Consider the following 17,609-nt stretch of genomic DNA (forward strand, 5'->3'; position numbering starts at 1 on the left):
GGGTAAAGTACCCAAATGTGCATTCCAACCATGGTAGATGCCTGATAGTGGTCAGGTCTTTGTCTTGGTGGGAGACAAATGTGTGGTTAATATACAGATACAATTTAAAGTAAATTCCTAGGGTCTTATCTGCAAGAAAGTGACTCAACACCACAACACAAGTAATTTGGCTGCGCTGCTCTGAGTCACTTTCAAAGTACAAGTATGCGTCATATTTACAATATTATGTTGCATACCTGTGCTTTCCCCTGCGCTGGCGCACAATTGGCTGCCATGTGCCAATGCAGGCACCCTTGCACCATGGTGCACAGGTGTCTGCGTGTTAGAGGATATTGTTTGTGTGCAGGAAGAACAATCAAGAAGGGAATTCATTCATCAACAACAATACATTGCAATAGGGCCAAAACATAAATAATGGATAGGTAAAGCAATCACAAAGTTCCTCAACATCAATAAAAACAAAACATTCTTACAGTACTATTAACATGAAAACTAGTAATAATGACACTCTAATTAAAAAATTAAATATCAATACCTAGAACCGTCACCCCTCCACAAAATCCTTAAATTTCTTAGAATGTGTGGTTACTCTTTCAGACTGAGTGATGGTAGACTTTGTTACAGGATTTGCAACATCAATAACAGATCTAAATTCCTTAGAAGTGCCCACAGGATCTACATTGTAAGCAATGATCATCTGCCTTTCTATTTGCCACTCAGTTGGGGATCTCCTGCTAAAGGATACGTCGCTTATTCATCTTCTCACTACCATGACTTTGTACCCTCTAAATCACTCCTTCCCTTATCCCAAGACTTTGCTGCTTTGTTACCCTTAGTAAATGGCTCCCGTCCCTTCAAAATCTTGAATGGTCCATACCCTGCTACAATATGCATTTTTTTGTAAACTCAAATTAATTTTTATAGCTCCGTCTCCCAATCCTTGCCAGCATTAAAAACAGCCTGAATACCTCCCATACTCTCTCTGTTAAATGGTTCCACAGCACCATTACTTGCAGGATGATATAGTGTAGTTTTTTTTAGCTTTAATACTATTTATTTTAAGGAAGCTCATCAATTACTCTGCTGTAAACTGCAGACAATTATCATTCAACCAGGACTGAGGAATCCCTTCTCTCAAGAAGATTTTATCAAGGAAGAAAACTGTCTAGACAAAGCGGAAACACGTGCACGAATTCTGGACAGAGCACGTACACTGATTCAAGCCAAAAACAAGAAAACCAGTGATACTCACTGGGCTCAAGTGCCTTTTATTACTAAATATAACTCATACAGCAGTCATGTTTACAATATGCTGCGCAAAGAATTGGCATTCCAAATGACATAGTTTCTGTAAAACCAAAGATTGTGTACAAGAGAGGGACTACTTTGAAGAACACTTTGTGTCCTAGTTATGTAAGAACAACTAAAAAAAAAAACACCTGGTTTCCTGAAAAGCCCAAAGGTTTTTATGTATGTGGGGGATGTTCTGTATGTAAATTTGGGAAGAATAAGACAATCCAATTTCATACAATGGTTCCAAACTTTTTGAAATCAAAGAGTTCATTAACTGTAATACCACCTTTACAGTATATTTACTATTATGTGCATTATTTGCATAGGCAAAACCTATGTTGGCATTGGCATTCGATGTTTAAAAAGCTATCAATGATGGAGATGCTAAATATCCGATGGCAGTCCACATTTGCAAAGAACATTCTAATGAAAGAAATATCGAATTTCATGAAATTGATCATCTAAAACCAGAGATCAGAGGAGGCAATAGGGAGCTTGCCCTTGGACAATTGGAATCCAGATGGATTTGCCGTTTGAGAAGCGTACAGTATGGGCTAAATCAAAATTCTGAATTTCATAATTTCTTGTGAATCAGTACATATTTGTAACTTTCAATTAACTTCTGCTGTCAATTTTTGAAATAACAAGAATGGTTGTGTTTTCATCATAAGAACTGTATTTTTGTAAACGACACTGCACATGATACTTTCACTCTGCCAATTATTATATAAAAACAATTTTTTTCTTGGGCTAAATATTCATTAATGTTCTACACATTTTGGGTTTACATGTATACTTTATTATTCTGGATTAATGCTTTTTGAATTCTTTTCTGAATTTTATTTTGATGAGAATGTGTACTGTTAACATAAATTTGCATGTTATGCGATTTGTTCGCAAAGTGTGCATTCTGACTTTATTATTTACTAGATGGGCTCAGTTTATACATACAAACTACTATTTTTCTGTTGAGATACTCAGTTGGATTCATTGAATTTCTGTTCATCATAAGTGATACACATTGTGTCTTTCAAGATGGCTGCTGCGCTTTCCATCAGTGACGCGCCATTCACTTTAAGTACATTTAATGGGCTCGGTAGTACTCATGCACTGTAGAGCTTTAATATATGCCAAATCCGTCTGTTCAAATTAATTCTGCTGGTTTATTATACCAATGATCTAATGACTGATCGATACTTTGCCCCTTTCTTGTTTTAATAATATCGCCTATTTTTATATATTGACTTCTATGTAGCGCAATCGAGTTTTATGTCCATAAATTTGTCCTCAGTATTTACTGTATAGGTTAGATTTTTAATTATTAAATATTATCCTTATTTGGTGTGACAGATAAGTTTGATTTTTCGAATTATGTGCCACCATAAGTGATTCTCTTTGCATGTCTTAAGATGGCTGCTGCGCTCTTACTTCGAGGCGCGCCGTCTATTTTGAATACACATAATGGGCCTGTAGTTGCAAATGTGCGATAGGGTATGAACAAACGCTTGTCGTAGGCAATATTTGACCGATCCTTTGCTTTTTTCCTTCATCTGAACAAATATTTCATATTCCAATATATTCAGTTATATGTAACGGGATTTAGCTTTAAGTCGAAAATATATTTTTATCATTTATTACATAGGTCAGTTTGTTTGTTATAAAATGGTATCTTTACTTGATGCGACACATAGTTAGATTTATCTAATTATATGCCGTCAAAAGCAATCCATATTGCATGTTCTAAGATGGCTGCTGCACTCCGAGACACGCCATCTACTTTGATCACACAAAGGGGCCCGAAAATACACATGCGCGATAGGGTTTGAATAAACCCTTTTTTGCAGGCAGTATTATTCTCCTTATTCCTTTTTCTGTTTGACCACAATGTTTTTTAAAAAATCGGATTGCGTTTTTTTAAAATCTATTTTCGTTTTACGAATTCCCATTTTAAAACAATGTTTTGCACGCAAACTTAATTTGTGTAAATATACAAATCTTGGTCATCACAATAACTTTTACAATTTTCTAATATTTTGGAACCCTGTTCTTCTTCATAAGTCAGCATTTACACAGCATGACTTATATTTCTGTGCTATACTCAGTTCTTGTTCCACACTACAAGATGGCCGCCATGGTTTTTATCACAAACACTGCACTTTCAGGCGCTGCATACACCAGGTAACAAATTGAATCCAGGTGCATTTAATTATATTATTAGCATGTGTGTATATGAAAGGAGGCCTGACAGCTCACAATTTAGATGCTGGTCGACCTGTGACACGTGTTTCTTCCTTGGCTACCATGCCTATCCCTGGTAAGTGGGGCTATAGACTTTGCTCTGTTTAAAACTATCAAGGGTGTTATTAAGCTTAAGCCCTTTTCTTTAAAGACTTCTTTAATTGTAGGATCTCATTTTTGTCACAGTTTTTAAAGAATTCTTCATCACTTTATAGTTTTATAATAATTTTTAAAAAAGCATATAGTTTGTAAAGGACAGACTTTATTAGATGGCCTACCTCTTTACTATTATTATTCACTACTTCACAACTTACTTAATGGGGATATTGAATCTTACACTTATACCTAATGTGGTGAGTTAAAGTAACTTGTTCAATGTCAGTAATCAACTCATGTGACTATATGAAATAGGTATACTATATTAGTATTGATTTGCATCATTTACTCAATAGATTGATATTCCAAGATATTACAAGCCAATTTGAAATATCATATTATAGCACTTGTGAATAGCGTAACATGAGAAAGAGACAGATTGTACAAAAGTCTTTATTAACAATTAACATATGATGAAAGATTAGTAAGAGAAAATGGCTTTTGCCTTCTTTTCTCTTTCCCGGTGCGTCTTTTACAGTATAACAAGACAAAGTATGATGCAAACAGGTACTTTCTAAACCTATACATGATATTCAAGTCTATTTTCTAAAGAGTTAAGAGCTGTATTTTTCAGTGGACGAAGAAATAATTCATGTTGCACATGTACTTTTTTATAAAGTCAACTCTATAGTTTCTGCCTCCTTTTTCACACTTAAAATGATTAAAAAACTTCAACCAAACCTTCCATTAAATACCATAAATACGTTGATTTCAACTCTATTGATGTCTCGAGTTGACTAATGTAATGCTCTTTTGCTTAATGCTCAAGAACAAGTAGTCAATAAACTTCAGCTGGTCCAAAATGCAGCTGCAAGACTCGTTACTGGTACACCCAAATTTCAAACCATTTCAAACATCCTTCGAAAACTGCATTGGTTACCGATCAGGCAGCGAAATAAATTCAAAGCCCTGTGCATTGCTTTTAAAAGCATTCATGAAAAATCTCCTTCTTTTCTTAAAGATGCACTCTGTCCCTATCAACCATCACGCACTCTAAGATAGGGTAGCCAAAACCAACAAGGCCACTTGGGGAGACAGATCTTTTGCAGTGGTCAAGGCTAAATTATGGAACACCTTGCCAGGTGATCTTAAGAACATCCCTACACTAATAGCATTTAGAAAGCAGTTGAAGACCTGGTTATTTAATCATTAGAGTCCGTCATTTCTTCGGTATGACCTTCAATTTTTTCTGTCAAGCGCCAAGACACCCTTGGGTAATCGTGCGCTCAACAAATTGAATAAATAAATAAATATTTTGTTTACAGCCTAACAAGAATAAGCACAATACATACGGTTATTCCATCCAATTATATTTTTTCGAGATCTAGAGGTAAAAACAAATTAAACACAAGCCCTTCAGTTTAGCATGACGAAGGTTTAACAATTTTTAGTTGTGTTAAACTACGTTTAGTAATTATGAACTAAAGATCATGAATAAAGGAGAATAAGTCCTTATTATGGACTTTAATTAAGATAATTTTTTCAAATGTGCTGCAATTCTAAAAACAATGACAATGACTTAATATAAATATGAGATATTCATCCCTGAAGGAGAATTTTTAGTTTTAGGCTGCAAGTGATTAGAGATGTCTATGATCATTATTTTTTCTTTGTACAACAAAGAAAAAACCTGTTAATGTTGGGTAATTGCTTAAACAATAGCAAAATTATTGGCATGAAATGAAATTTATATATTTTTTACATGTTTCTTCAGGAATCATTTACCTGCCATTCCCAAGGAATCTCAGATTGCTTTATTGATTTTTGAACTAGTACTGAGCTTTTGAGGTATGCGCCATGCTCACACCTTTCCTTGGGGTCCTTTCATCATAATGATCATCTGTATTCTAATTTATTATCTTTTAGGAGGTTTTTTAATATTGGATCCTTCTCCAAACAGCTTAAAGTATCCTTTGGGAATATATAGGATACTATTTTGTACTGTATTGAGATTTCTAAAGATACTAATCCTAGTGCTAGACAATTCGGATGAATTTAGTTTACATTACACGTTTGTTAAATTGTATTGTTCTAAAATTTCTATTCTGTTCTTTGTTTTTATAATGAATAACAGAAAAAGATGTATGTATAGGTTAAATAGTATGTAATCACTTTATGTTTTATCCTTAGCCCTGAAGAAGTCTCAGTGTTTGAGACAAAACGCGTTGGCTAAGAAGGGAAATCCACATATGTCCTTGGATTTTTGCTTGTCTTGGATTATCACAATAAAGAATTTGAATCAAAAACTCTGCAACAGTCCGGACTTATTTATTACAAGATCTTGCACTTTTATATATATTGAGAACAACAGAGACTACAAATGAACATTTCTTAGATGGGTGCTGATTCCATATTGTTCATTTAATTTTTGGGCTTTGCCCTTGAAGGAATAGATGGGGTTGTGTTCCTTGGAGTCACAAGCACCATCGCCATAACTCTCAAGCCACAGGTGAAAGCAGGTGCTGTTTTCTTGCCTCAACCCCTGTTCTTTGAAATAGGTATGCAGAGTATCCCAAAGACAGCGAGGCGGCTCCCGCGGAGCGGGGTCCGTGAGCTGTTATGTTGCAGGGATAGGCAAATGCGAGTCAGGTGCGGCAGGCCATTGGTGCTCCTGTGACCTGGAGTCCCTTCAGGTATGCAGAATTTCCCAAAGACAGTGAAGCGGCTCCCGCGGAGCGGGGGCCACAAGCTGTTATATAGCAGGCAGCAGAAAGAGGCAAATGCAGGTCAGGTGCGGTAGGCGGTCGGTGCTCCTGGAACCTGGAGTCCCTTCAGGTATGCAGAGTTTCCCAAAGGCAGCGAAGCGGCTCCCGTGGAGCGGGGGGCGCGAGCTGTTATATAGCAGGCAGCAGAAAGAGGCAAATACAGGTCAGGTGCGGCAGGCCGTCGGTGCTCCTGGAACCTGGAGTCCCTTCAGGTATGCAGAGTTTCCCAAAGGCAGCGAAGCGGTTCCCGTGGAGCGGGGGCCGCAAGCTGTTATGTAGCAGGCAGCAGGAAAAGGCAAATGCGGGTCAGGTGCGGCAGGCCGTCAGTGCTCCTGGTACCTGGAGTCCCTTCAGGTATGCAGAGTTTCCCAAAGACAGCGAAGCGGCTCCCAGGGAGCGGGGGCCTCGAGCTGTTATGTAGCAGGTAGCAGGGATAGGCAAATGCAGGTCAGGTGCGGTAGACCGTCGGTGCTCCTGGGACCTGGAGTCCCATCAGGTATGCAGAGTTTCCAAAAGACAGCGAAGCGGCTCCCGCGGAGCAGAGGCCACAAGCTGTTATGTAACAGGCAGCAGAAAGAGGCAAATTTGGGTCAGGTGCGGCAGGCCATCGGTGCTCCTGGGACCTGGAGTCCCTTCAGGTATGCAGAGTTTCCCAAAGACAGCGAAGTGACTCCCGTGGAGCGGGGGCCTCGAGCTGTTATGTAGCAGACAGCAGGGAAAGGCAAATGCAGGTCAGGTGCGGCAGGCCATCAGTGCTCCTGGGACCTGGAGTCCCTTCAGGTATGCAGAGTTTCCCAAAGACAGCAAAGCGGCTTCCGCAGAGCGTGGGCCTCAAGCTGTTATGTAGCAGGCAGCAGGGAAAGGCAAATGCGGGTCAGGTGCGGCAGGCCGTCGGTGCTCCTGGTAACTGGAGTCCCTTTAGGTATGTAGAGTTTCCCAAAGACAGCGAAGCGGCTCCCGCGGAGCAGGGCCCTCGAGCTGTTATGTAGCAGGCAGCAGGGAAAGGCAAATGCAGGTCAGGTGTGGCAGGCCATCAGTGGTGTTGGGACCTGGAGTCCCTTCAGGTATGCAGAGTTTCCCAAAGACAGCGTAGCGGCTCCCTCGGAGCGGGGGCTGCGCAAGCTGTTATGTAGCAGGCAGCAGGGAAAGGCAAATGCGGGTCAGGCGCGGAAGGCCGTCAGTGCTCCTGGTACCTGGAGACCCTTCAGGTATGCAGAGTTTCCCAAAGACAGCGAAGCGGCTCCTGCGGAGCGGGGGCCGCAAGTTGTTATGTAGCAGGCAGCAGGGAGTGGCAAATGCGGGTCAGGTGCAGCAGGCCCTCGGTGCTCCTGGGACCTGGAGTCCCTTCAGGTATGCAGAGTTTCCCAAAGACAGCGAAGCAGCTCCCGCGGAGCAGGGGCCATGAGCTGTTATGTAGCAAGCAGCAGAATGAGGCAAATTCAGGTCAGGTGCGGCAGGCTGTCAGTGCTCCTGGGACCTGGAATCCCTTCAGGTATGCAGAGTTTCCGAAAGAAAGTGAAGCGGCTCCCGCGGAGTGTGGGCCGCAAGCTGTTATGTAGCAGACAGCAGGGAGAGGCAAATTTGGATCAGGTGTGGCAGGTCGTCGGTACTCCTGGGACCTGGAGTCCCTTCAGGTATGCAGAGTTTCCCAAAGAGAGCGAAGCGTAAATCTCTATCTAGGCTAGCAATTTAGAATGAACTCCCCCAAAATGTGATGTGAATTAAGGTAAAGGGCTTCTACGTTGAGGAAAAACATTATTAGCATGCCCACATTAATTATCTATGAATTTAAATAGCATAATTGTGCACCTAGAACTATTACTGATATGTCATTTCTTTTGCATGCATGTAGTCCTGGGAAGCTCTGACTGTCATGGTTACTCGGGAATACACCTAGAAAAATTTGTGAATCAAAAAGTAAAATCGGATAGCTACTCTAAATGAATATGTAAACCTGGAAGTGCAGATTTGCACATTATTTTGTAAATTTGACCCATTGTGTTCCTAGCCTATGCATTATTTAGATATTGACTGTCCTTCATTGGCAAAAAACGGACTGAGTTCAGCCTATCAGTTTAAGGTTTTTACTGTGCTTTGGTTTCAAGGGACAGGGATCCCTATTTTATTTTGATCACCTGGACTTAAAGTCAACTAAAGCATGACTTCAAGTAGCATAAGTCTATCGCTATTAAATCCTTTCTTTTTCTATTAAGTGAGGTGTGTATGATGCTATGCAATGGTGGTTGGATACTCAACAGAGTTTTCTCATATCAAATCACATTAAAGGTATTTTGCCATGGTTAATGTGTCACTGACAGTAGATTGACAGAAAGGCCTATTTACTGGTTACCATCAGAGACAGCTTGCAGATCAGAAGATGGCACCATATACCAAACCCCTTAAATAGCACAATCTTTAATAAAACCTATTAAATGTTACATTTATTCTTGGTATTGTCGATCATCACTGGGCAGGTGTAGAATAATGAACAAAACTAACAATTTATGCAGTTATAATTTTAATACACGCTAACCTCTTTAAAATCGCTAAATCAATAGATTCTAAATGTTTCCAGTCTCCAATTTCCCGTCACTACTTCTGAGCTCAATGTCTCATTAAGTTTTCTCTATATTAGCCTTATTTTTATATTCATATTTGCATAGTAGAGCTGTTGTCCCAACAGATAATCTGCTTTATTTTTTTCACACTATGGCCCTCGTTTTGATGTTGGTCGGAAAGTTTCCGACCTACGGTCAGATGTTTGCTGACCAACATCTTCAGTTTCACTTTAACCACCACATTACAATGCCAGCAGTCGAAAGTGAAACTGGACGGTCATTCCGGCTGGATTCTGAGCCTGTCGGCCAGTCAGAGGCCCCACCGATATCCCTGAGGACGGCGTTCCCGCTGTCAGGATTACACAATGTTGGTTTCCGACAGGCTTTCCAAGCAACGGAAAGCCTGTCGGAAAGCTACTTTGGGAACCTCTAAAAGGGCCCCCATTCCTCCACGGTCTCCAGTTGGGGCCACCCCATTAATCCCTGCAGTGTGTGGCAGGAACCTTTAGGTGCCTGTCATGCGGTGCAGAGATTAACAGAATCTCCCATTTCCCTATGGGAGCTTGTGCTACGGCCAGTTTACTGCCGCAGCACAAGCTCCCATAGTGAAATGGAAGCATGTGACCACACCATGTGCAGTTGCATTGTAATACTTCAGTCTGGACCGCCATCCGGAGGTCGGTTTGACCAGAATCTGCAACGATGTTGGTCGGAGGCAACTCCAACTGACATCATAATCAGGGCCTAAGTAGTTATGCAACCTTTTCTATTACAGTCGCGAGAATTTATAGTGCATTTCATGATCACATTTATTCATATAAGGTCAAGAATTCATTTCTGAAAAGTTCCTAGAATAATGTCGTCATACAGCCATATAGATTTAGGACTATATCTCGGTAAATTGCACCGTCTGCACTGGTTCAGGGTAATTTTGCACTTATGCCACTTGAATTCTGTCATGAAATCCACATCTATGACTTATGTAATAATTATTTTTGTACCAGTCAACTATTGCATGTGTCAGATGAAACATTACCTGCCTCCAAGGTGAAATTGGAAGACAGTGGAGTGCTTGTCATGATCTGGCCAAGTAACCAAAAGCCTAGATTCTCTCCCAAATTTTGGGGAGTTATGGTTTTGTTCTTCAAAACATACTTTTTAATATTTGAAGAGCAAGTAAAAATCTCATGAATGAAAAGCATTAACATTTTCTTTAATGTACTGTTTTATGTTTGTTAAAGTTTATTCATGGTAAGTTAGCAGCTGCCTTTTGTTCTTTGTGATTTTACTTTTTTTACCACCTAGCTGTTATTGAAAATAGAGTGTGATTTGTTTAGTTAGAAATTAATGCAATTTTCTGTTTATTTTCCACGCAGGAGCTGATGTAGCAAGTGGCCTGCCCACAATACCACAATGATTGCAACCGGAGGCCTCTTAAGGATTTCTGCAAGGAAGCAAGATCCACTTCGGGCACAAAGCCAAGCCCCCAAGGTCAAAAGAAAAGTCAAAAAGAAACGAAAAAATGATGTGGTAGTGGTGAAGGGGAAACTCAAATTGTGTTCTATTTCAGGCTTGATTGCCCTGTTTGGAATTTTGGTGCTCTTGGTTGGAGTTGCTATGGCAGTAATTGGCTACTGGCCTAAAAATAATCAAGTCTACCAAGACCGTGTAGCGCTACTTCAAGCCAAGCAGCAGTCATCAGAAGGAATGGTGTCCCTTGCAACCAAAAACCAATCGCTGAGTCACCAAGTCCATGAAAGTGGCACAGTAACACCCAAATCGAACATCAGCAATGTCAGTGGTGGTACTCAGAAGGCAACTTCTGCTGGGTTCTTTTCTAAACTCTTTTCCGGATATTTGCACTCAGACAAACTCAAAGTGTTTGGCCCTTTGATCATGGGCATTGGAATATTTCTCTTCATTTGTGCTAATGCAGTACTGCATGAAAATAGGGACAAAAAAACCAAGATTATTAATTTAAGGGACCTTTACTCTACCGTGATTGATGTTCATAGTCTTAGATCCAAAGACAGTGCCCCTTTAAATGGATTTGTCAACTATGTTCAGTCAAGGGGCCTTGATGCAAAGGCTGTTGATTGTTTTGGCCCAAGTATGCTGGCCAAAAGTTCCTGGCACACAGCTTTCAGTGGCACAGCGAACCAATCCCCGCTGGATATAGATGAACCCCGGACATCCTCTCCAAAATCACTGAAGCAGTTAAAGGAACCACCCAACCAAACAGATGCAGTTTACAGCATTTATCGGGAGCCTTCAGCCTCTGCTGTGCCTGGAGAAAGGATTGGATCAAGAGACAGAAATGCAGACTTACCATCCACCCAAAAGGAACTAGGAAAGAGCAGTGCAGGATTCATTGTCAGTTCTTCGTTCAGCGCCTTCACCCTCCCAGTCGTAAAGTTGGATGAATGCCTCTTGGAGAGCACAAAAAAATGCGACCCAGAGGAGAAAGGTGCCAAAGAAATTACAAGGGGAGAATTTGAATTGAGTTTGACTGATATCGGTCACTTAAATTCACGGACGCAAAGATATTTACTATTGAGGCGGCAGAGCACAAGTTGTCTACCTGATACCAGGGGACCTATATCTCCAGAGATTCACACACAGTTTCGTAGTTCATCTCTAAGTAGCACAGACCTTGATTCAAGCCTGTTAGTTAAGGCAACTACCTGCACCCATTCAAAAACTAGAGACCTTGGAGATGCTTTCACAAAAGCATCAGTGATCAGAAGGCATTCGGACAGTTCCCAATCTGATCAATCTAGCAATAAGGGCTACACCCACTTGGAGGAGGCTGGAACCTCCTTTGAGTCCACAGACACACCAACCAATAAAACCCAGGACTGTGAAAACTGTGACAACCCAAGGGAAGAGCCTTCACAAGAGGGTCTAAGCAAAGAACAAACATTGGAAAAAACTTCTAAACTTGAGAAACAGTACACAAATAAGGAAAAACTGTTTATGATTTCCAGGTCGCATGCCACTTTGGAAGAGGGAGAATTAGAATCTGCTGGCATATAAAAAACCATATAGTAATATATTTATTAGCTATACCGTATATGACTTTGTTTTAAACATTCTCTTTGTGTATTTATTATCTGAAGTTGGTCTATATCCAAAGATCATGCCGCATTTTAACCTTACATTTAAATTAATGACTCATGCAGATGTGATGAATTTGAGCAAAAATGGAAATGACTCCCCCTTGACAAATGCCATATACTGTATGTCTGATTGTGATTGTACTGTATTTTCAATACAAAATTACTGTGTTAAACATCAGTTTCGTAACTAATATACTTTTTTTAGAATCAGGTTACGTAATAGATTGTGCACTTTACAATGTGTTTTTCTTATGAGACAGCATTGCTTTGTACTGCTGATGGCACAATGTCAGTCACTGTGCTGAAGCTATATCAACTTTTTGTTTGTCTTCTCCAAAACTTGATAATATTATGAAGTATATTTTTTATCAGTGCATCTCTTAAGCAGCTAGGAAATATTGAAAACTCAAAGGATTTTGTAAAACATGTCCATGATAAAGAGCGCATTTTCATTTTAGCTTTGTTGAAAGATTTTCCAAATATATATTATCAGAAAATTTAGGATATGATGTTCTTGCACACAATATATTCATTTATTGCATATTTGGTCTATATGTTTTTGAATGTTTGGATAATTATTCTATCTGAACACATATGGATGGATCAACATTGATATTATTAGGTCGAAATTAGAAAGCTGTTTAATTACTTTATCACGTTGATTAACAAACATCAAAAAAACACTAACTTTCAATGGCCTACTAGTCCCAGGTTTTCAAAGGACATGAATAACAGGCGTGCACATCAAGAAATTGCAAAGTATATGTGAAGAAACAAAACCCTGCAGGTAATGTAAGGTAATAACGAATGCAGCGATGTAGTGGTTCTACAACTGCACGGCGATGCTGCATCATAAAAACAGGTACTGAGTGTCAATGCATGGGTTTTCTTATTTCTTAGTAGCAAAACCCCCTCCAATGGCAAATAACTGGAATTGGCACCAGTTATCTGGTCAGAAATCCCAGTAGAGGATTTCAGGGGCTGTAGATGGAGTCTTTGATGGTCCAGAGACTTTTAAACAGGAGGCAAGCAAGCAAAGTCCCTTGAAGAACCTTGGAAAGCAGGATGTAGAAACCAAAGTCCAGTCCATTCCCTCTTAGGACAGAAGCAGCCAACAGTATACCAGTACAGCAAAGCACCCAGCAGAGAGACAGTTCCTCCTACAGCATCCAGCTCTCCTTCCTAGCAGAATGTCCTCTTAGTCCAGAAGTGTTCTGAAGTTTTGGTGTCACAGCTCCAGTACTTATACCAGTTTTTGCCTTTGATGTAGGCAAATGTCAAAGTAATGTCTTTGTAGTGCACAGGACCCTTCACCCAACCTGGCTCCAGACACACTACAAGGAGGTGGAAAAGCTTTGAGTGAGGACAGGCATAGCCCTATTCAAGTGTCAGTGACAACTCCTCCCACCACTCTTGCTCAGGAAGACCCATCAGCCTGGTGATGGGCCATCAGGATATGCAGGGCACACCTCAGCTCGTTTGGGTGATTGTCTAGAGTGAATGCACAAACCGCCCAACTGTCACTCTCCCTCAGACGTGGATTCAACAAGCAGGCAGGGGCACAGAATGGTAAAGCAAGAAAATAACCACTTTCTAAAAGTGGCATTTTCAAACACTCAGTTTGAAAATCAACGTCACTAAAACAGGTATTTTTTAATTGTTAGTTCGGGGACCCCCAAATCCCAAATCTCTATCTCTTCCCAATTTGAAGTTACACTTGTAAGACTTTTTCAAGGCAGCTCCAATGAAAACCTATGGGAGATATAGTCCTTGCAATAGTGAAAAACGAAGTTAGCAGTATTTCACTATCAGGACATATCAATAGCACGAGTATATGTCCAACCTTTTACATCACTGCACCCTGCCCATGGAACTACTTTGGACCTACCTTAGGGGTGCCTTATAAGTAGTAAAAGTAAAGGTTTGGGCCTGGCAAATGGGTGCACATGCCAGAATGTCATGCCAATTTAAAACTGCACTCACAGACACTGAAGCGGCAGGTCCGTGACATGGTTGTAGGCCTACTCATGTGGGTGGCACAATCTGTGCTGCAGGACCACTAGTAGTTTTTGATTTACAGGCCCTGGGTACACCTGGTGCACTTTACTAGGGACTTACTAGCAAATCAAATATGCCAATCATGGATAACCAATTACAGATACAATTTACACAGGAACCAGTTATGCGTTAGCACTGGTCAGCAGTGGTAAAGTGCACAGAGTCCTAGAACCAAGAAAAACAAAAAGCAGCACACAGTCAAAAACAGGAGGTCAGAAGTAAAGAAAGACAGAAAAATACGACAAAGATGCCAAGTCAATACTTGCATTATAAATGCACAAGTTGTTCTTGAAACAGTTATCTGCACCCTTTGAAGTAGGACTGTAAACATAACACACTGCAGTGTAATTTATTAATGTTGATTTAACTATGACACAATCACTAATTAATTGTAAATGTGATCGAAAGTGTGTGACCAAGAATAATCTATAAGCATAAATTATAATTCACATGCTGAAATCATCTGAACATTGCTGTGAAATTCACAAACATCTGTTGTACTCCCAATAATGTAAGTGGATATTCCTATCCCCTCTCTTATCTCAAAAGCTGCCATTTATAATATGTTATACACCTCATATAATTCCTTTACCTTGAAGTATATGTTGAATCTGTTATCTCTTAATACTGGATAGGTGATTGTTTTCTTGTTATGTTATCGTCCTGCTTAATCATGCTTTATTTTCGGAATTGCGCACTTCTTTTTTTACTAAGCCCACATTTACTAAGCACATTATGGTAACTATTGCCTGCTGCCATATAATGTATTTGTTGTTAGGAAGTTACTACATAAAGAGGTCTTGTATCTTATACTCAGGTTTTTAAAACTTTGGTTTGTGTAAGAGAGCCTTGACAAAATTATTATCATCTATTTTGATAATTACTCTGTTGCTCAACTGCCCATATTATATTTTATACACACACCCACACTCACAGACATTTGTAATTTCAAAATCTACCCCTGGCCACAATGAAAAAAAAAATCTTAGAAAATCCCCTATTCCTTTCACACTAGAAATTATGACAACCTCCAAACTATGAAAAGGGGGATTCCTCACAGAAATCCAGGTAAATCCTTAATGTTCCTCTGAACAGTTAAATTTTTTGGAGCTTTGCATCAAATTAACTGTAATAATTTATTTGAAAATTCTGTTTATTGAATAAGAAAAACATACAACACAGGCCAAGCATACGGAGGCTAGCATTCCTGCACAGAAAAAAGAGCAGTAAATAAGCCCACGATCCTAGGTGCATAAATCAAGAGCTTATTAGGAACATACATATCAAAGGCTGACCCATGGAAAATGCTATAGGTCCCCTGTAACATACAATATTTCAATACAGGGGAACAACGCTCATCCAAGCACCATCACCGTTCCCTTTAATAGGAACCCCGATGTAGGGTAAGCAGAAGGATGCAGTCCTAGAAGGAGGAGAACAACAATTAAAATGAGACGTGCCACACAGTACAAATAGTAAACATGGGCCTATCGGTGGTGCTATCAAAATGAAGAGAAAAGGGAAAAAATAGGGAAACCCATGTAAATGTTATGGGCATCAGTATAAAATCTGAATACCTCCCTTGCTCTGTGAGCGGCCTTTCAATCAGAAAAACAGCAGGGAAATGTTAGCCATTACGGATAGAAAAATAACATTAAAGAAGGGCCAAACATAAAAGGCTCACAGAAAAAGAAAGAAAAACAAATGGATGCACTGAGAAAATAATAAAACGTCCTTCAGCCGGGAGCTAGGGGGCTGTCAGGATGAAAGAGGTTAAGTCACCAATTCTAGGTGGGACCCTCAGGGAAGTCAGACTTTCGGCCTTAAGAGTATAATTCAAGGGAATCCTTGAACAGCTGTAAGGCCTAAAGTCTGGGGGGAACCAAGCAGGAATGACTGGTCACCGTGAGATAGTCATAAGGGGCTGCCAAATATGGGTGAACCGTGTGTCCATATGGGTAATGTGGGCGGTAGAGCCAGAACAGTACACAGACGTAGAAATAAGGTGGTGGAGGGTGTGGCTTCTCCCATAATAATGTTATGGACTGCCGAGCCGCTCCCAACAAGTGGAGAATCAGGTGCCACTCCGCATATGTCATTGCAGTGAGTGTTGCGGGTTTAATGCCTATGAATGTGACTACTGAGGAGGAAGGAATAGGAAACCCCACTATCTCCTTAATGTGGCTGAGGACTTCCTTCCAAAAGACAGTGAGAACCAGGCAGGACCACCAAATATGAAGGAAATCACCTCTATTCCCCTGGCATCTCCAGCAAGTCGGGAGGAGTTGGAATTGTAATATTTTACTTTATCATGCAAAATAAATTTAGAACCACTCCCCCCAAAGAGGCTTCCAAGTTAATTTCTTGTGCCCAATTTGATTGATTTGAGCACATGGCAGAACAGTGAAAAATGAGTATATTTTTCAGCTTTTACACAATTATGTCAGGTGGAAGGTACCTTCTTCCATTCATTTGCTCAGAATTCTTTAACAAATCTTCCTGATAACTCTGATACCGCTATTTCACCACCTCCCATTTTTCATGCTCTCACCGTGTGCTAGTCTTGGAGTCTTTCTCTCATAGTAAAATGCCAAAACAAGCAAAGAATGGGTACTACACGGAAGACTGAGCAGTGAGGCAAACTGAGAGCTGGAGAAGTTGTTCCTTTTTGTATCAGTCGTAAAAGATATCAGTGAAATGTTTGACAAATAAATGGGAGTTTCTTGGCCTATAAATATTTTTAGGTTGATTAACAAAATTCTGGGAAAAAATTGAAATATTCTGAATTAATAAGTTAGACATGTGTTGAAGTTAAGTCTTTTAACTAAATCAGGCAATCATCCGTGTGTGTAACTTGGGCATTATTAAATAATGCCACTGAAAGGTATGATATTCAGCAAAATGTTGAGATCCATCTATTTCTGCAAACTAACTCATGCACATTTTCAGCACTTCATAACGTATCATTTTATATGTATCAACCTTTTGCTGTACATAACACTACTTCTTACACTCCGGTTTTGATTTCTGGATTAATCAATGCACTTCACCCTGTTTCACTCAATGTACACCAAATTTGTTTTGATATAAGATACTGAATGTACTCGTGAATTTCAAGACATTCGTGAATACAAGTGAGGTCCACTATTTTGTTGGTGTCTTTTAAAGTTAATTTCTTGTCCTAGAAACTGATGGTTTGAGCAGCATTCACTTTCCTTTATAAAAAAAAGAAAAACAAATGTCCTTTTTGAAACTATGAAAAAAAGTAATATTGCAATATAATGTCAGTTTTCTGAATTGCATGCTGTTTAGTTTTACAAAATGCACCGTATTTTTCAGTGATACAACATGAAGAGAGTTGGTTTACTTATGAGGTTTAAGGAACAATCTGAATCCTGTGATTCCAGATAGTTAAAAAGCCAGCAAATCCTTTTTACTGGAATGTATTTTCACATATTATGGCATCTGTTATATGATTACCC

General features: G+C 39.9%; 1 protein-coding gene across 2 annotated transcripts in view; it reads left to right on the forward strand.

The window, feature by feature from the left end:
* TMEM200C (transmembrane protein 200C) overlaps window positions 1-12,240 on the forward strand; it is a 231,353-nt gene extending 219,113 nt beyond the window's left edge. For both annotated transcript variants that reach the window (XM_086965475.1, XM_086965474.1), the window contains exon 3: window positions 10,327-12,240. In XM_086965475.1, coding sequence (XP_086821601.1) covers window positions 10,364-11,986 — 1,623 coding nt within the window. In that variant the 5' untranslated portion in view covers window positions 10,327-10,363 and the 3' untranslated portion in view covers window positions 11,987-12,240. The remainder of the gene's footprint in view (window positions 1-10,326) is intronic.
* Window positions 12,241-17,609: the final 5,369 nt, after the last annotated feature.

This window comes from Lissotriton vulgaris, chromosome 4_1 (genome assembly GCF_964263255.1).
Source record: "Lissotriton vulgaris chromosome 4_1, aLisVul1.2, whole genome shotgun sequence".
In the NCBI taxonomy this organism is placed as follows: Eukaryota; Metazoa; Chordata; class Amphibia; order Caudata; family Salamandridae; genus Lissotriton; species Lissotriton vulgaris.